Source organism: Charadrius vociferus, unplaced genomic scaffold (assembly GCF_000708025.1).
Source record: "Charadrius vociferus isolate BGI_N301 unplaced genomic scaffold, ASM70802v2 scaffold7, whole genome shotgun sequence".
Lineage (NCBI taxonomy): Eukaryota > Metazoa > Chordata > Aves > Charadriiformes > Charadriidae > Charadrius > Charadrius vociferus.
Window position 1 is genome coordinate 7,463,703 of NW_009649308.1, and position 20,489 is coordinate 7,484,191.

General features: G+C 43.3%; 1 protein-coding gene across 1 annotated transcript in view; it reads left to right on the top strand.

Annotated features, from left to right (window-relative positions):
- Nucleotides 1–281: 281 nt before the first annotated feature.
- Nucleotides 282–20,489, top strand: part of GAB3 (GRB2-associated binding protein 3) — a 65,307-nt gene continuing 45,099 nt past the window's right edge. Inside the window, 1 exon segment of the mRNA XM_009889285.1 lies at nucleotides 282–353. Within this exon segment, the coding sequence (XP_009887587.1) occupies nucleotides 282–353 (72 nt within the window).

The window sequence follows — 20,489 nt, forward strand, 5'->3', positions numbered from 1 at the left end:
CTGCGTGGCGGCGAGCCCCGGCCGCCCATCACGTGCTCGGTGTGTTGCATTGTGTTCGCGGCGGAGGGAGGGAGGGCTGGCCGTGTCAGTGATCAATGTCATGACTTCCTCCTCGGGCTGGGGCAGTATCAGAGCACAGCTGAAGGAAGCTGATTACTGCTGGGCTCAAATTGGCTGGGGAACAATACACACACACACACGGACACGCACACACACGGACAGACGGACACACGCAGCCCGCACCCTGGATCCCGCGTCGCCGCTCCGCGCCGGGGGGGAAGATGAGCTCAGGGGACGTCGTTTGCACTGGATGGCTCATTAAATCACCCCCCGAGAAGAAACTCAAGAGATACGTAAGTGCAGAGGCTCTGCTGACATTTTTTTTTTATTTTTGTTTTTTTTTTTCTCTCTCTAAACGGATTTCGGCATGTGCTCCGCGTCTTACTCTGCCTTTCAAATGTCTCGCCGGCTTCGGCTTCGCCTTGGACCAAAACAAAAAGATTTGCAAGTCCATGCGCTTATGGAGTATTTTAGTTTTCACCAATATTCTTGTGCCCTTTGGAATTAACCTTTCCCGGCTCGTAAGATTATGCTACTTCAGTTGTTATGCAATATATCTTAGGTTAAAAACCACATTTCGGTTTCAGTTAATGTTGCCGTAACAGAATTGTTGTAACAGAATCTCAGATGTCATTTTCCTAGTGAAGGGCAAGAACCTCCTGAAGAAAGCTGATTCTTTAAATTCTGAGGCTCTGCTTTGTTGGGATGCTCTGTAATTTCTATGACACTTGCTGAAGGCAACATCTGCAGTAGTTTTATTTACCGATCCAATATGCCAGATGCAGTTGCTAGCAGAAAGCTTTACTTTTTGTCTGTGATAAAGAGGTGCTGGAAGATGCCACGCTGTAAAGTTCCCACTAGCTGAAAGGTGAAGGGTGCTGGGGAGAAGAAGCGATCACCGCATGCATGGAGAGCTGCGACTGCATTATGTGTAAAGGGGGGCCCTTGTTTTGTTCTGTATCTGCCCGCCTGTTTTTCTGAAGAAAAAAAAAAAAAAAAAGGGTGTGTGTTGCAAACATAGGAAACTGTATCATTGCAGGGCTGTGAGGACGGCATTCCGGGTAGAAATAAATGACCCTTTAAAGAATTGCTTGGGACAGCATTAAAAATGTAAGCCCATCGTGGGCCATTTTGCATACTCGTTTGTGGTGGTTCTTCATCAGGCGTGTTGTTACTGTTGTTACACTTTTGGAATCGGTAATACTCATTTGAGTCATGCACTTCTAACCTAACTTAGCCCAGAGCACTGCACTGTACTAGAAGGATGCCACCATATGTCTGTCACACTCCCGAGCCTTATACATAGCTTACATCATTTGTCATATTCACTTCTGTTTATCAGCATTTTTTCTGGACTGCTGATGTGAGCTTTTTCTAGTAATATGAGGAATAACTGTCTCATGAAGAATGGGGTAGCTATAACTTGGCAGTGTGTTTTTTCTTTGCTCTAAAAACTAGGAGAAAGGATAATTTACTGATGTTAGAATTTACTTTTAATTTATTCTAAGCCGGAGTTTCTTCCTTTAGATCACAGCATTGCATTGAAATGGCTGAATATTTGCTTTGTTCAGCTAGCGTTTTCCAATTCTAAAATAATCACTATGATGTGTCTCAAGGGAGCTGCAAATAAGACATGGATATCTAATTTTTGTTATATTTTGTAACGAGTGTACTAATAGCACTGTATAGCAGGCATTAGACAATGTAACAGCCACTGATTCACCCAGCTGGTATCATTAGTAACTCTGTCAGTGAAGCTATTTTTGATGACTCAATATTCATAAAAGGGCAAAGTAGAGAAAACAGAATGCGATAAAGCTGGGATTTGAAAGCCCTCATTATACAGTCAAGATAATAGTCACAACAGGGGCTCTGATCAGCTCCCAAGACTAGTTGAAGTCCGCTCTGTGCAGATTTTGCACTACAAAACCTAGGCAAATTGGGTCTATGTGATTCTTCAAACATCAACCACTAGATTAGCCAGATCTCTGCAGATTAGGCTTTGTTTTCTGGTTAGGAGGATAAACTACTCCTTTGTCCATAATAAAGCAGAAAGAAATCTGCTGCAAGTACAGCGAAGATTAATGTCCTTTCTCGTATGGCTGGTTACACAGTGGATGCTACAAACCAAATGGAAATTGACACTTACCCACTGTAAACTATTTTTCCCCCCACTTTTTATATAGTTGCACCAGCATGGTAGCTTGTGCATCTTGCGCTGCGGTGGTAGATAGCTCGGGCTGAACCACAGTGACTGCTTAAAAACAACACAAGCTTTAAAACAATGACTGTTTAAACTGACTTCAGTAGGTGTCAAGTGTCAACCGCTTACAGGAGAATGGTGTTGGCTCCGGTTCTGAACTGACAACAGGCATAAATCCCCAAGCTTTACACCACCCTTTGTGTTCAGCTGGCAAAACCCATGCTCTGAGCTCAAGCTTCCAGGGAGCTTCAAATGCAGGCGTGCTCTGCTGCTCAGAGGGGGTTCTGCTACACTGGGGTGACTCAGTTGCTCTCACGGGTTTGTCTCCCAGTTTACATTTTCCTGAGTTTAGTATCTGGCCTCTGTGAGGTCCGGCCTCAGTGTCTCGTGTTTTACGCACAGATAAATTCTTAATCCTCAATCTATTACAATCACTAAGAAAATCCAATTAATTTCAGTGGAATCTGTGGTTAAGAGACCAGACAAAGTGATGAATTCACATTGTGAGACTGGGAATGGCAGAGTCCCACCGAAGCCACTGGGAATATTTACAGTGTTTATAAAATTAAACAAACGCATCTTGGTGAGATTGGAGCCTAAAGACCAAAGTATACCTTCATTTATGCTTGTTTTCTGATGAAAGCAATTAGGTTTTCTACACATAAACAAGTCAGAATTTGGCTCTAGGTAAGCAGAACATTATTTTCAAAACTTTGAAAAGCTTAAAGCAGGTGCTAAGAGTCTATATTTTTCCTGTAATGTCTTACAAAGCTGATGCTCTTAGTAGCACTATTCTTAGAAGTGTCTTATCATTCCCTAACAAAGGCTGCTCTCTTACATGTGCAGGAAACGAACATGAGATTAATTACCCAAGTGTAACTTTCTGTAAAAACAGAGAGCTTAATGCTAAATGCAGAGAATTCATTAGAAAGCACGGGGAGCTTCACTTCAGCAGGCAAATACTCTTATCCTGGTTTAACGGTGTGTGCTGTGCTTTTCCCTCTATCCGATACTTGACACATGAATCCAACATGTCAGCCTACCTAAAGAGGCAGTTGTGCAAGGAGGCTCCGGGGAGAGCATTCTCTGTGTGTTGCAGCTCTTTGTCCCCCAAGTGTGACCTAAAAGCTGTGCCGCTCTCATTTCCCCCTGTGGTTCCAGCTTTTCTCACCAGCAGGGTCTGTGTGGGCCTGAAGGGTGCCGGGTAACCCCCCGAGCTCCGGGAGAGCTGGGTCCAGGGCAGGGGCAAGAGAGGAAGAAGCTGCTACCAAAAATTAGGAAGTGGTGGAGGAGGTGAAGTCCATCATGCTGTAGACCAAAAATGCTAAGTTTCAGGCACAACTTGACACTCGGCCCCACGGGAGGAAAGCCTGGCCCCATTGGAGATCTTTGGTATTGGTATTAGTGGATTACGAGGAAGAGCCTCTGTGGGAAATTAGATGTCGTGGGAGAACCTGCTTCAGGTCTGATGGGTTTCGCAGTGCCTTGTATTAGCGCTGAATACATCCAACCAGGGATTTGGATTAGGGATTCAGAGCCACAAGGGAAAAAAGTGTTTCTATCTGTTAAAAAGTTTTGTTAAAAAATCAAAAGGTTCAGGATGGTGGTGTTCACATACCCCAATTCTGTAACATCAGCCTTGACCAGCCAGCTTCTGGTACTTTTCATATGGAAATATATCTGCTTACTGACTACTAATATTTGTTTTCTGTTTATTGGAGAGGAGGGAGAATGATTTCGTGGCCTAGAAAACAAAGAAATTGCTACAGCCAGTGCAAAAAGTCACTATGAGGGGAAAAAAGACATGAAAGAAAGCACAGAGGATGTCTAGTGAAGTAAAAGTTTAGTGCCATTGAGAAGACACATTGTTCACATGCTGATAAGGAGAAGGAGATGGGATTTTTAACAGGCAGCTAATTTCAACCTGTCCTCAAATTGCTGTCCTGTAGTTTCTCACACCTGTGCGGGGCAGTCGCGGTCACCAGCCAGCCCGCCCGCCGGCTCCTGTGAATGCCACGCCGGTATTTACTTACCGTTAGTGTTAAGTTTCGTGGTTTGCAATAGTAAAGGGCTATGTACAGATGCTTGCTTGTTGTGAGTCAGTGCTGCTCCATTTAAGTCAATGCTGCACAGCTGTACCCCAGCTGAAGAGCTATTTTTAAACCCCAGTACTATACAAATTGATGAGGGAAGACCACTTGCTCAAAAAAAGGCAAGTTTCCCACTTCACTTAAGTGACTGGATTCTTCAAACATTATTGAAAATCAAAATTCCTTGTCAGCATCTCTAGAACAAGAGTCCAAAATGGACCCCATGTTAGAAAATTTAGCCATGAGCTTCTTACCACCCTTCTTGAAGTGTCTGGCCTGGGAAGACAAATTGAGGTATAAATGAACGCACCGGATGCAAAAAGCTAGTAAAGCAGTGTCCGTTCCTGCTGTCTCTGTGCGAGGGGCAGAAAGGCACAGCAACAGGGGCTGCAGATGGGACGGCTCTGACTGCTGGGGGGATCCGCCAGAACTCGACCACAGCACCCCACTGCCAGGGTTTTACAAGGTAGAGAATCTAGACGACTTCTCCATTTTTAGCTGAAGTTCTGGTATTTATCAGGAGAACAAACGAGAAGTTACTGGCCACTAAGAAGAAAAAGTAAAGTAGAATTATGGAAGAGTTTGCTCAAGTAATAGGAACAAGAGTCCCCCAGCACTGCTATGGGCGGGTGGGATGCAGAGCAGCTGCTGTCTCACCAAGCATTGGTCTGATGTCAGCAGAGGACACTGCCACCCTCACCTGAAAGAAATTCCCACGTGCTGTTCGAGGTCAAGTACTTCTTCTGCAGCTTTGGGATTTGGGGGAAGTTTCCGAAAAATAACTATCAAAGAGATATCTCAACTTAATTTTTGTCAATAAGCCTTTTTGTTTCCAAATGCTTCCTACAAAGAGTCACCTCTTGAGCTCTGTCCCCTCTGAATAGAGTTACAGCCACCTTTCATACCCTGTGGGAATCAACAACCCAAACCCTCATTGAAATAACTGAGTTTATTTAATCAGTTTGTGCAGGTTTTGTAACTCTAGCTTATATGCCGGGTGGGAACAGGAGTCCTGTGTGATGGAGGAGGTTGACAGAGCCTTTTAGCTGGTTCTAGTTGTAAGGTTTGTACTTATGTTTTCCCTGCTTTTACTTCATTTTAAAATCCAGCATATATTCTATCTGGTTTGTATATTAAGGAATAACTAAATTTTGAGAAAATGAAGCCTTTCATACAGAAGCTCCTGTGCTGCAGACTACGTATTCCCTTCCTTGTGAAATCCTGAAAATATTGATCTCACTGGTAAAATAACAGCAGAAAATTTATTTTAGGGAGGAGTTTCTATCATTGGCGTTAAACATTTGTAATTAGCTAAGAGCAAATCAGACCATTTTCCACCACTTAACCTTGTTTTGGTAGGTTGAGATGTTTATTATAGACCATTTTCTTCCATTTTAACCATGTTTTGTTAGTTTAAATGGAATGTTAAATGAGATAGGCTGACTTCTAAGAAAAAAATAATTTCTAAAAACTACTGCTGTTCTTGGCAACCTGTGTATCAGAATGTTAAGCAGAATAATTTCCCTTGGACTATTTATTTGGGTGGAGCCGTAATAGCCCTGAAGCCCCAGTTTAATCTCTGACTACATGTTTTCAGTGCACAGGAATGTCCAGCTATTGGTTTCTATTCAAAACAGAAACCCGCGAGTTATCAGGTCTTTGCATTCAAAAATAGAGACTTTAAAAAAACATGCTAGTTTGAAATAGAGAAGGAAATGTTAAACTGAGTGGTAATTAAACTAGTGATGCAATCAAACATGTCTTAGAGGAAAAATCATTACAAGTAGTACTTTGGTGAACTCTTTGTTGTAGCATGAAAACTATAATACGGATAAACACATTACTTCTACCAATAATGCATTACATTGCTATGAATGTTTATTATGCCAGTTTGATAGGTTCTTAGGGAAAGGAACAAGTTTACTCCTATGCTGTTACTCAGTAGAGAAACAGTCGTTTTATTTGCTTTCTTGTCCTTTTCATTTGAGTTGGAAATGAATTAGTAATGTGATAAGACAAGGAAAAAATGCCATCTTTGAAATGAAATTTGCATGTCAAAACAATGCATCCAGCCAGATAAAATAGATTTTCCTCTCTCTCATTTAATTGTTGAATAAAATGCAATACTTCAACTTTTTGGGTTTTTTTTCTGCTTTACAATATCCTTGGCTTGTTTCAGTTTGTGTTGCATCAGAAAAAAAAAAAATCCCAACAAATGTATAGACATGCAAAACTCAGTTTTAAAATCTGCTGCAACTTGGTATTTTCTAAAAATAAACCAAAACTGATGTCTAGTCTTCATAGCAGAAAAATACTCCCTTTCTGAGGCTAACTCATTAACAGCTTTGTAATTGTTAGAATGAGACAACTGTTCTTAGAGATTTTGTTATTCCCTTCCCTCCTGATGCCAGAAACCCCACCTGACCCTGCAGTCAAAACTGCTTTGTAGCTTTCCACAAAAGCCTTGAACAGCCCATTTCAGTTATTCAATATCCTTTCCCATAGAACGTTTTACAGAAAGGCAGTAAAATGTCATTATTAGAATGAATTTAAAATTACTTAAATGAAGGTGTTAATTTAAATGGAACTCAGTTTGTCATCTGAAAGTTTTTGGCTCGTTTTTGACAATGCTTTTTAAAAGACGGTAGTTCCCATGAGCCGTGTTAGTGACAAATATTATTCATCCTGTGACTCCCAAGTCGCAGGGACCGTGGGTTATGTATCCATATTTCTGTTGGACAGAATAATAGACATAACGGGACCCTTTCTGAATTTGCAACTGTTGTAATCTCTCAGCAGAGTTCATAGTTTGTGAATAATCTGTTTTTACATACCAGACTTGCAAACTGTTTGTAGAAGTTCAAGGATTTTACAGTTGTGGAGCCATTTTTTCAAGCTGACACGAACTGGTCGTGCCAAGGAGAAGCCAATAGTTCGGAACAAGCCTGAACTATGTTTTACTTGCAGACTTTACAAACAGTGCAGTACAGCCGTGAAGTTTACAGAAGTATTGAGTTTATAAACGCTGGGAAAGCTGAACGTGTACGCCTGCTGTAAAGCTGCGCTTCCAAGATCTGTTGCCAACTCCACAGAAAAGCCACCAGCATTCAGAGGTGACCATGTGCTGATAAAATCGCTATGAGATGAGAAAAAACATGTGAAGAGATGCCAGCTGAGTTTACAGTAGCAATGAAGAAACAGTTTCATGAGAAGTCATATGCTTCTTCATGAAGTGCTTGCTGCTATTCCAGCTACTACATCTGTATTGTTTACTAATATTTATAGTGGAGGCTTTGCAGGCTTAAGAAGTTTTATTTTTAATAAGTTCAACATTTTGAACCCATCCTAAGAAAATGACTGAGTCTCACTGAGTCCTTAGGTTTAAAACTAAGAAGCACTTGAGTAGCTCAGGGAATTGCTTTTTTGAGCCACTTAGGCTGTTGCTCCCACTGAAATTGGATTTGCAAAATGTTTTCACTGGGTACTCCTCTGACTCCAGGGCTGTTTTTACAGGTCTTCGCTGGCTAACTTTCCCCGTAGAACTGTGGGATTCGGACTGTCAGCTGAAAATGGGACTCTTACTCCAACTTCACTTTGTGCTTTTTAAAATGTTACTTATTGACAGGTAGCTCTGAGCATCGTGTCGCCCTTGAGCTATGGATTATAAAATAGCAGTGAGCTAGTTTTGAAAAGAGAGGGGAAAACACCAGATATAATTTCAGTATCCTCCCCAAACTCCCGCTTTCGTCTGTGCTGAGCCTGAGAAATATTCAAGCTGAAATGTCATTAAGACAAACAAATGGAAAGGTTAGGGGACAGTCCGCCTGGCACAGGGAGGACAGGCTTCGTGAGGGTGACGCTGCTTTCATTCCCCCGTGCATCCCTCTGCCTTGGGTTTGCAGATTGGAAACCTAATAATACTGGCTTGTAAAGGGAAAAATAGAAGCACTTATCGAAGTGTTACTAGACTGCAATGCTTTAACAGTTTTCTTATGAAAAATATGTTCTTTTTTTTCTTTTGTTTTTTTTTCAAATTCACAACTGAAAGTACTGTTGCTATGTTACTGTAATGGTGTGTAGGCTGCTAAATAAATAGAGGGAGTTTAGTCCATGCCAGAAATAGAAAGCCAGGTCAGAGGTGACATTTGGGACATGTTGAGAAAAAAAGAGAATATATAATTCTTTCTTTCCTTCCTATTATTCTATTCAGTCTCCTTAACCCCAGACTACTTAGAAGGAAATTACAACAGAATTTCTGGACATGTGAGAGTACTAATAACTGACACCTCTGGAGTTCTGCTAAGTCTTTTGGCTTTGATTTTTTGCAAGATCAAATTTGCAAGGGAAACTGGTAAAACCGTGGCACCTCACACAGTTGTGAATTGAATTGCTACTGTGAGGTATCAAAGGGCATGGGGAACTGCTGAAAATTCACTCTGCAAAGATGTGCTCAGAAAGGAAAATCCGACAGAGGGAATGAGCTTTGAGAAAATGTGCTCCTGTGAAGCCAGGAACAGGAAATTTGAGTCCATTGTCCTTTTTGGCATAGTTTGGCAGGTTCCCAAGGACCAGATATACAAAACACGTGCTTTGGCTCTTGTGCAATTAGCCCTAGGTACCTGCTTGCACCTTCAGCTGCCTCAACATCTCCGTAAACCTGGCTTGTGACCGTATGCAAGTGCTTCATTTGTACAGGAGGGTCGTTTTTGTCCCTCCTCTGCTGCCTGCACATGCTCCTCCTTAGCACAATGAGCTCTCGTTTAAGCTCCAGTGGTTGATTCAGTAAATAGTGGGAACTGCAAGCCGCTAACGTGAGCACTAGAGCCCAGTCCTCCCTCCACCCATGTCAGCCGGAGCAGGAGCAGCCCTTATCCTGGGAACAAGCACTGCAGCCTCCTTCCTTGCAGAGAGCTGCCTCTGACCTTATTTCCAAAGCGTTATCACAGATGCTGGATGCTCTGGGCTGTGTTCCTCTAGCCACAAAGCTCCTCAGCCCCCTTCCAGCCCCTTGTGGGTGTCGCTGTGGCTGTGCACAGTGCCCCAATGCTCCGGTCCTGCCTTGCTCTTGGCCCCACTGCTCTCGTGTGAGCATCAGCAGCAGAGCATCTGTGAGCTGTCAGACCTTCCCCTAGCAGGAGGTGGGACACAGAAACGTGGACCAAGCTTGCTCATGTGTGAGTTAATTTAGCAGATTTGTAATTAATCATAGAATCATAGCATCACAGAATGGTTTAGGTTGGAAGGGACCTTAAAGATAATCTAGTTCCAACCCCCCTGCCATGGGCAGGGACACCTCCTACTAGACCAGGTTGCTCAAAGCCCCGTCCAACCTGGCCTTGAACACCTCCAGGGATGGGGCATCCACAGCTTCTCTGGCCAACTTGCGCCAGTGCCTCACCACCCTCACAGTAAAGAATTTCTTCCTAATATCTGTTCTAAATCTCCCCTCTTCCAGTTTGAAGCCATTCCCTCTCATCCTATTGCTACACTCCCTGATAAAGAGTCCCTCCCCAGCTTTCCTGTAGCCCCTTTAGGTACTGGAAGGAGCTATAAGGTGTCCCTGGAACCTCCTCTTCTCCAGGCTGAACAACCCCAACTCTCTCAGCCTGTCCTCATAGGAGAGGCGCTCCAGCCCGCTGATCATCTTCATGGCCGCCTCTGGACGTGCTCCAACAGGTCCATGTCCTCCTTATGTTGGGGGCCTCAGAGCTGGACGCAGTACTCCAGGTGGGGTCTCACGAGAGCGGAGTAGAGAGGCAGAATCCCTTCCCTTGACCTGCTGGCCACACTGCTTTTGATGCACCCAGGATGTGGTTGGCCTTCTGGGCTATGAGGGCACATTGCTGGCTTATGTTGAGCTTCTCATCTGCCAGCACCCCCCAAGTCCTCCTCCTCTGGGCTGAGCTCGACCTATTCTCTGTCCAGCCTGTATTTGTGCTTGGGATTGCCCTGACCCACATGCAGGACCTTGCACTTGGCCTAATCTGGAAGATCTTCTCTTTAAATATATTTGTTTACTTACAAACAAATTATTAATGTGACACAATATAAAGCATCTCATTTCTTTGTGAATTAGGCAAGAAACCCACAGCCATAACCTAAACCAGTTCAGTGCGTGCAATGCCATTAGAGATTTCTTTGTGGTATTTCTGTAGTTCCACAGATTTGTCACTTTCCTACAAACAAACAATGTAAATGTGCCCCCTACCCAAGAGACCTTTGGGTTTAAAGTTGGAATCTGAGGCATTCCAGAAAATCCCACATTTACCATAAAACTTACAGAGGAGAATTAAATTAGAGGGTGCAACAGGAGCCAATGATACAGTTATCCTTGTTCCTGAATTGCGGGGGGTGTTAAATTTTCTTTTCATATATTAGTACTCCTTGAATGGAGGGCTGGAATTTGAATGGTTAGGAGTATTTCCTAACACGATGGATGTGAATAGCTGGTTTAATAAGAAACTTTCCTAATTTTGAGCCACAAGCCAACCTCTAGTGCCTTAGACCTTGAGACATGTCCGCAGAATGTCCAAGGTTCTGTATCAGAAGAGGAACAAGTAGATTAGGATCCATCAGGGTTGTTTATTTACTTCCATTAGGAGTTTGCTGCTGCTGCGATTGGAGACATTTCTTGTTTACTAGCACAACCAGTATTCAGCTTCAGACTGAAGGAGAGAGTGTTAGAGGCTTTCTTGTCCCCTGTGGAGTTCAAACCCTCGTTTGGGCTCTGTCAAGTCCTTTACCCTTGCCAGAGACTGCATTTATCTCAGACTCTAAAGTGCAATTATTATGATTTATCTGTCTTTGGAGTGAATAAGATTTTACCAGGCACTTTCTACACAGAAGTCTCCAGCCAGGAGAAGTGCAACCTACAGCCTGTCCTTTCCAGAGCTTTGTTGCCCACGCTCAGCAAATTGCCCAGTTTTAACCAGCAGCAGCAGCACTGCTAAATGGCAAGGAGGATAAATTATACCCTCTGCAATTCTCTTATGTTATCCTCCTAAAGGACCTATTTGTCTTTCATTATATTTCCAGGTCCTTTGTGCTTGAAATGATCTTCAAAACTTTATAAGTAAACTTAGTTTGCTGGCTGGTAAATGAAACCTCTTTACCCATTACGGTATTCCAAGTGGGCTGCAATGACATTTGCCTGTGCTCTTTGTCGGGGCGAACAGCTTGATTGTTAAAACTGAATGAAATGATGTCAAGGCAAAAGATGGCAGACATGGCCAGGTTTCAGACAAGCTATAGTTAGCTAGGGGAAGATTAAGTATCTTTACACCGCTGCTTTAAATCCCTAAGGACTCCCCTCAGGATGGCACTTACCTTGTGGTGGGTTCAGGGGTGCTTTAGTGAAACTTGCCTTTCGAGAAGGGGCCACGCAGGTTTGGCAGGTGAAGAGCCAGAGCGAGCTTGTGTGAAGCGGGAGCTGTGCAGTCCTTTCCAGAACACACTGATGGAGAGGGATCGTCGGAGAGATGAACCCCAGTGATATGTCTCAGGATCATTTCCAAGCAAATGATTTGCATGTAGTTTAGCAACCTGAGCTATGTGAAGATTTCAGCAGCGGCAGCCCTAATTCTCATATGCTGAGAACTTGCTGTGCACCCACAGGCAGGTTTCAGTTTGACTCGTTCCTCGGGTTTACTGGATTTGGAAATGGAACTGGGATCTCTATATGAGCATATCATTGTAGATTTTAGTTGAGAGACTGTTTTTTTTTTTAACAAAGCAATGTTTTAATGTGCCGTCTATGCATAGGAATGACAGAAAAGGAACAGAGGAAAGCACTCGGATGAAAGCAACTCATTTTGCTACAGGGCAGCTGGTCACTTCTGACTTGTACCCAGGGTTGCTGCAGTCAAGCTACCTGCTCAGAGTGGAAACGTGGTCATGCAGAATCACTCCAGATCTAGTTCATGGTGCCAGTTTAGGGCAGGATCTTCATGGTTCCTTGCTGGGACTGCCAAGAAAAGGCATATAACCCTACACAGCAACAACAGCAAGTAAATATGGTGATGTAGCACAGCTGAGTCTATACTATCAAGCAGGAAACCTCTCCCTTCCAAAGTAAAATGCACCCATAATGGACAGAAAGGCCAAGTAAACACTGAGTTTAATAAGCTGCTGGAACTGGACAGGTGTGCAGTCGAACTGGAAGGTTAGATCTGAAGCTTTCATTTGCATTTGTCAGTTTGCACAGATCTGCTTGGAATACGTCTCTGAAAAGATTTCAGATATAAAGTACTTAGACTCATCAGAAAAAAAATACCCTGAAATAGAAATGGCACCTCATGTTCTCTAGCAATATAGGAGCTTAAGGAGAAACCAGAAGCCAAAAAAATGCAGTCTCAAATTCTAACCCATTATGACCATATTTATGGGGAACATTTAAATAATCTGAGCTGTTTCCCCTATATATTCCTTACTACTAACAACAGTACCTTATGACTGGTGATATCTCGTCTTCATTAAACACTGAACTTGAGTATCAGAGTTGAGCTTCAGGCTTTTCTCTTTAGCTTTTGTATCAATTGGCTGGATGAAGATCGAGCACAGAGCCAGGGTCCTCAGCACCACGGGAACAGGGAGAGAAAAGCAGATAGGAGGATTCTGCCTCCAGGTTGAAACCCCCAGATCTGCCATTATCAGAGCTCCTGGCAGCTCCAGTGTAACTGGGAGAGGTGGTATGTGGTATGGGAACTGCAGCATTTACCAGCTTGTAGTTGGAAACTGAAAACAATGAATGGATAAGAATATGTTAAAATGCACAATTTCACTTTATCTTGTATAATGTCTTTCGTACAAAACTTTCCACTCAGAGATTACAGCCAGTTAGAATTATGGTGGAAAAATAAAAGCAGACGTGCAGAGAAATCGGTGACTTCTTAAAAAGAGTAAACTGTCACTGAAAAATCTCACTTTCTATTTGAATGATAAAATCTAGGCACGGTGCAGCCATTTTTGCTTTGCCTGACATAAGATTTGCATGACTCACAGCCAGCAGCATGCTGAGGACCTAGAAATACACAATACAAAAGCAGATGCAGGCTGCCGGCCGCTGGCTGGGGAATTCCCGTAAGCATCTTTGAAATGATGATCCTGTTTGATGGGGCAACACACGAAGCATGAGGCAAGTGCATATGATGTTTCTCCCTTAGGTCAGGTTATTAATCTGAAGGGTGAGAGACCGTGTGAAGGCTGCTAAACACCTACGATCGTAGCAGTCAGCCCCAGCTGGTGAGGATGGGTGATGTAATGGATCAAGCAGGAGGAGAAAGTTTTCAAATGGGAGGGTGTAAAATTTGAAAGGCTGCATGCAGGAATGAAGAGTCGCAGTCCTAATTCGAGTACGCCGGCAGCTCAGCAGATGGCCCAGCAGATGAGTTGCTATGCACCACCGTATGTGTGAGAACATGAGAGTAACAGCGAGGCTCCACGCAGAAACGTAGCCCTGCCCTGTGCGTGGTATGGGGTAACATCAGATGCCACATTCCTCAGCCCGGCTGGGCCCTCTGTCCCCCATCAGGGTGCTTTGTTGGCTTCCACACTGAGTTTTCCATGACAGTATTTCATATTGCTGTTCTGCATTACAGTCATTTCCTCCACCATGCTTTTCCTCCTCTCTCCAAACAGGGCAAGAGCTATCCCCAGAAGTGTAGGTCCTTACCAGTCCTCCTGACATGACGTTACATCGCTAACTTCTCCTCCTGCACTAGGCTGCAGCTCTCAGGCTGAGCCGGCATGTCTCTTGGGGTGGAAAACCTCTCACTTCAGGCTGTAGAACAGCCTCACTGGGATGTTTTGGGTTTATGTCCTACAATTCCAGTTCCCCCAGCAGCAAAGTCCCATGGCCAGAGAGATTTCATGTGCATCCTGTGTGACTTCCACCTTCCCTAATAACCGCAGCCCTTTGGAAATCTTAGGGCAAAACTTCAGAAAATCTCCAAAAATCCTTTCTTTGTTTAAGAACTGACCAGTTTGCATCTGACTTTCTCCAGGGGTTCTGTTTGTGAGACTTTGGGGCTCCATTTGTGAATCAGCTATGCACTTATAGCTAGATCCTGGAAAAAGCATCTTAAACCACTAATAGCTTAGAGTAGCTCTTGCCACTTCACAGTCATGTTGCACTGCCACTCAGCATAACGGTGTTAGGAGCTTTGGTTTTTCCAGTGGTTTTCTAACAAACCTCTGTTAATCCAGAGCAATATATTCATATGGGAAATTCCAATAATCCATGTTTTGTGATACGGAAAAAATCCATCTCCCTAACCAGTTTAGATGTAACACTGATGAAATGACTGCCACTAAATTGTTTCAAGAGGCTCCATTTCCAAGGCAATCTACAGGAAAATTACATAGGTGTATAATGATGCATGAATTCAAATCACTATAATTATGCTGATAAACATCTTCTCAGATGTTCTTGGGATGAGTGACATCTTTTGCCCTTATGTTAAACCTCCTCTGAAGGAGTATAAACTAAACTGAGAACAACGTTCTTTTTTCCAGTACCAGAGCGTTGCGGTGGCATACTTATGCCAGCAGACACATGGCAGCTCAACTATTCTAGTAAAACTACAGACAAGCCCTGAGATTCAAGCAGCAACGACACCAGGAGTGGTAATCCCTGCTTTCCCACACGCTGTCCTGCCAGATTCCTTTTGTCATCTCACAGTCTTAAGAGCATAGTTCAGGTTTTGTGTCTCCTTCGCCCTTGGTATATTTACTTGAATCGTGAACAAAGAGATTCTTTGATCCCTCCTATTTTTTTTATGGTCCCCTGGAGCCAGCACAGACTACCAGCCGCACTGAGCTCATAGACTGTCATTTCCATCATGGGTTGGCCCACTGGGATGACAGTAATTCTGTGAGCCCCCAATGAAGGTTGTGTGGACCAGGTGGTGGACTAGGAGACATGGTAGAGGCTATTTCACTACTGGACCTTTAAAGTGTGTTTAGCAAGGACAATGTTCTAATCTTCCATAATTAAATTCTGTATGTACAGTAACCAAACAACAACAAAAAAAGCCAGGTTTATATTTCTGGCTTGTATCAGGATCATTGTGGCCAGCAGGACTGGGGCAGAGATTGTCCCCCTGCACTCGGCACTGGTGAGGCCCCACCTCGAATACTGCGTTCAGTTTTGGGCCCCTCACTACAAGAAAGACATTGAGGTGCTGGAGCAAGTCCAGAGAAGGGCAATGGAGCTGGTAAGGGGTCTGGAGCACACGTCTTGTGAGGAGCGGCTGAGGAAACTGGGGGTGTTCAGTCTGGAGAAAAGGAGGCTGAGGGGAGACTTTATCGCACTCTACAACTACCTGGAAGGATGGTGTAGTTTGGGGAGGTCAGTCTCTTCTCCCAAGCAGAAGGTAACAGGACAAAAGGAAATGGCCTCAAGTTGCGCCAGGGGAGGTTTAGGATGGATATTGGGGAAAAATTTCTTCACACAATGGGTTATCAAGCACTGGAACAGGCTGCCCAGGGCAGTGGTGGAATCACCATCCCTGGAGGTATTTAAAAGATGGGTAGACATGGTGCTGAGGGACATGGTTTAGTGATGGGTTTGGCAGTGTTAGGTTGATGGTTGAACCTGATGATGATAAAGGTCCCTTCCACCTTAGATGATTCGACAGTTCTATGATTCTATAATCACTGTTTGTAAAATAAAATTCTCTGAAGTGTCTCTCAGCATACAGACTGTGAGTCAAAGTGAAAGGTTTTATGTTAGTAAAGGAAAAATTAAACATCATCATCTGTCTTATTGTAAAGAAGCAGAAGGATGTTAAAAACTGTTATGCTGGCTCACATTTTTTCTACATAAATGAATTTTTTGGGCATCATACATGCTTACAGTAAGAGCGTTAAATAGGAAATAGTGAAATCCACTATGATTTTTACATAACTTTTTCTTTCATAACATACTTGTGCAATAGGGTAGTCAGAATACAATAATCAAACTCTGTTTTTTCCATGCTTGAACATCAGTGGCCATCTGGAAAATTGCATGCTACATATATTCAGTTAACTGGCTGAGCGAGGAAGTCACCTCCAAGGAAACTAAAATTAGTTTTATGTGCTTGGGTAAGTTGACTTTTGCCAGGAAGAAACATAAAGAGGACAAAACCCCCTCTTGTTTGCCACCATTCTTCCTTGGAGATGGTACCAGCTGGCGGCCCCAGGGTGCTAACGCTGCTCTCGGACCCAGTCCACAGCCGCCTGAGTCATCCAGGGACTGTCCTCACATCGGAATGGTGGCAACAGACCTGACGTGTTTCTGGTAAAGATGCTGGAGGAGCCTCCAGAGCAGCAAAGAGAAACGCCCAAGCATGGGAAAAAAACCTTAACCTTTGGTAAGAAGATCTTGCAGGAAGCACCAACCATTTCTGACAGGGCTTTTGCCATTGCAGATACCGTTTCTGCCTGTAGCACTTGTAGCATAGCAAGTTATTTGAAACCCTTGGCTGAAATGGCCAGTTATCACTCTGTGAGCATACGGTGTTGGCTCTGCTCTTCCCGGTAAAATTGCTGAGCTGTGGCCGCGGTCTATTCTGGGAACAGGCGAGAGGCGCCCTCGTTAGTCAGCAAATAACGGAGCCCCAGGGCAGGGAGTCAGCAAGAGGGGATGGGGGAACATGTCCAATGCCTGTGGATAATCCAGTTATTAAAAATAAATGTTTACTTGATGAACTTCTAACCAAAAACCTGTTATGTCGGAAGGGGTCTCTTCTAATGCTCAGCTCCTATGGTCAGGGGTATAACTGTGATAAGGCTGGGGACATCACAGCTGGGTGGAATGAAGAGCTGAGCTATCCAGATAGTTGTCTAACGACACGACGCCTTGGCAGCTTTGACCCTGTCCATTTGAACCCCATGTCAAACTATGTTATATGTTTGGCTTACAAAATTCCTGGATTTGCTCATTTTTTTGGTGAAAACATCATTAATTACTAATTTAGTTCAGTGGAATAAGAAAGAGTCCAACTGTGTGTGTGTAGTGCGTTTAGTGGCTTCAGTCCTTAGCTTCTAATTGCTCTTTACTGAATACGACGCTGTTGGGAAAATTCTTCATTTCACAGTGTCAAGCCATTAATTAAACAAGGACCAAACCAGAAGCAGAGCACTGCAGAGAAAATTCTTAGGTATCGAAAGTCACTGCTAGTAAACCCCTGTGGAAGTGGAGCCTGGCTGCGGCTGGGGAGTTTGCCTTCCAGTTACGCATTCCCCGGGCTGCAAACGCAGTGCCGCTGCCTTCTCCTTGCGCACATGGCCGAGCGCATCACAGATCTGTGCCCAGCTGTGTCCCACCCGTGGAACTGGAGCAGGACAGAGGCAGCAGCTTTGTGGTGTGGGAATGCAAGACACACACACACACAAAAGAATCTTATGCTCAGTGCAGCCCAAGACTTGAAGGTCTCTTTAGAGGCCTTTGGTTTTGCTGCTTTTGATTGTACCCAGCCAGCCCACCTCTCCTGCATCCTTCCTTCTGGGGGTTTTCATGGCCAACTCTCAGCATCCATACGAGGGCTTCCCTGGCCTCCTTGGGTGGCAGTGACCCGCGCTAGCCCACGGAAGAGCAAAGTAGCCACAGGCTTAGGAAATGGCAAACAAACAGAAAGATCTCTCATTGCTGTTTCTCTGCCTTGAACTGCAGCTTCCTTAATCCCACGCTGCAAAACGGCGCATGGAGTGGTGTGGGTTTGCCTGTCAGTAGGGCTGTGCGGTCCTGGAGCTCGAGAGGAGCAGAGCTGCTTCTCTTGGGCAGCGTTTCTCACACAGAGCACGTGACATCTATCACATAACGCCATGGCAAAAGGGTGTTTCTAACACAGAGCTGAAGCAATTTGTGAAGTGAAATTAATCACGGGGATATGTCATGGTTATTGATTTAAATGTGGATTGGAAAGTATGTATAGCAACAGTCTACTGCTAAAGACATTGATTCTTTACTGCAAAAGAATGAAAGTGAAAATATCCTGAAAAACAATAAACCAGAGTACTGTACCTCTAGCTCTGCAAAAATATAAAAAATTCTCATTGGATGCAGGAAGTGGTATGGGGACGGGGCATGGGATTATTTTAGTGCTTCATTCATCTTCAACTTCAGTTGCACGTTTTGGGTCTGATTTTGCACTCAATTTTGAAAATCTTGAGTTCCCCTTTTAGCTGTCAAATAGGAGTGAACGCAGAATCAACCATGGAGAAGGAGTCTTGGATTAAACAAATGCAAAATCCTAATCCAGACCTCTTTCAAGGCAATTGGGTTATTCTGCTTGATTTTAGTAATAATTGAAATAAACTGTAATGGAGAGGAGACTCAGGTTACAGGAGCAAAATTAGCATTCAAGGACATGGCTAAAGGTGTCCTATGGCAGGTTTAAAATATCAGCAGGATAGTCTACTGGATTTATTGAAAAATGTGTGCCCAAATACGCCTAAATTCCTAGATAGGCTTAAAACTCTGTCTTCATTTCTTTAAATAAATCATCGTGTAAACTATGGATATTGTAACTTCATGACATTAGCAGTGCAATAACATTAGCAAGCACTGTAATTCTCAACTTTTGTTAAGTAATAAGAAAGTCACAGAATAAAATATGAAAATGTGAAAATACGCAATGGGTTTAAAAACATGAATTCAAACAATCAGTAAGACCAGAAGCTCTGTAAGTGCCAAATTATTGTTGCAGAAGTATTCTTTTTATCTATGGGTCATGATTTCCAAGAAACGAGTGAAAAATGTAAACACTTCCAAGCATTTGTCCCTTTGGGCACAGGGTGTATTAAACAACAACAGCAAAAAATACTTCATGGACAGAAAAGAATTGTTGGCCAGGGCATTTTAGACAGAAGCCAGTAACGCCTAACTTGGTGTACAAGCAAGAAGAAAAAAACTTGCAAATGGTTTTATCACCTGATTCATGGAAGTTCTGCATTCACCTGAGTTTTAAAATGAAGTCTCCTTCGAATTTAAAGAAACAAACTGGAAATCTTTTCTGTAGTAGAGTTCAAAGCAGGAGATGGTTGTGGTAATTACTGGCAAGCAAATAGTAAATACTCTCAGAGGTGAAAACCACAGAGCTGGAAATCATGCTTCTGCTAAGCTGGGTCAGATTCTGTGCTTGATTACACTGCATGAATAAATTATTGGAAGACACATTTCAAGCTCTTTTTTCAGAAGTGAAAAAATAATCCAAATTCTTGGTTTTGCAAAGCAGGGAAAAAATATGCAGAAGAGCATGGCATCAATATTTTGCCACATTATTGGTTTAGATGTGCCCTTTTGAGCAGTAAAGGTACAAATACTGCATTGTTCCCAGGCTACATTGTAAGATTTGTAAGATTGTGTAAGTTATTTAAGCATCTAAATACATTTTTTTTTCCTATGTCAGGTCTTTGATGTTGGTTTGATCCCGCAATAGAAAGTTAATCGTTATGTCAAAGATAGGCTGGGAATCCATGCTGGTAGGGTGAATGAAAATTGGCAGCACCCAATTTTGTTGATGTGAACATTAAATAATGGCATTAGGACTGCTTCATCTAAAACAAGAAGCATGTTGGAATGCCATGAAAATCAGTAAGGTTGCTTTTTCATTAAAGTCTCCTGGAACCCAGCTGAGCAAATACTGTAACTTTTGGAGCTGCTGGCTGGCAATAGTAATGCTTTGTGTTTCACCTCAAGTCTTCATCTGTCCACCTTCAGTTCTGACTGCACACAAAAATAGCTATGGCAGTGCCACAGGCAGGATCAAAATCAGAGCAAAATTCTTTGAGCTATACCTGTTGTAGACCAAGACCACCAGAAACCACAAGTTTCAGGCAGTGTTGAGTAAAAAACCAGAAAGTGGCTGAGGCTTTTCCATCTGTTGCCATCCTTGAAATTTCCCCAGCAAAATACAGTTTCCTGGGTGAGGAGTCGTGTTGGAAAAATCTCCCTTGCCTTCTTTGGAAGCTTTTTCAGTTTTCCTCCACATCTTACAGTCAATCCATCAGCTCTCTGGAAAGACTGGTTTTCAGCACACCTCCACAGTTTGAGACATCATATTGTATCGCTTATCTTTATCATGCGTAGTACACATTGGGTTTGTATGGGTCTGATTATTCTTGTAACCTGCTGAAATCAGAAAAGGAACTTT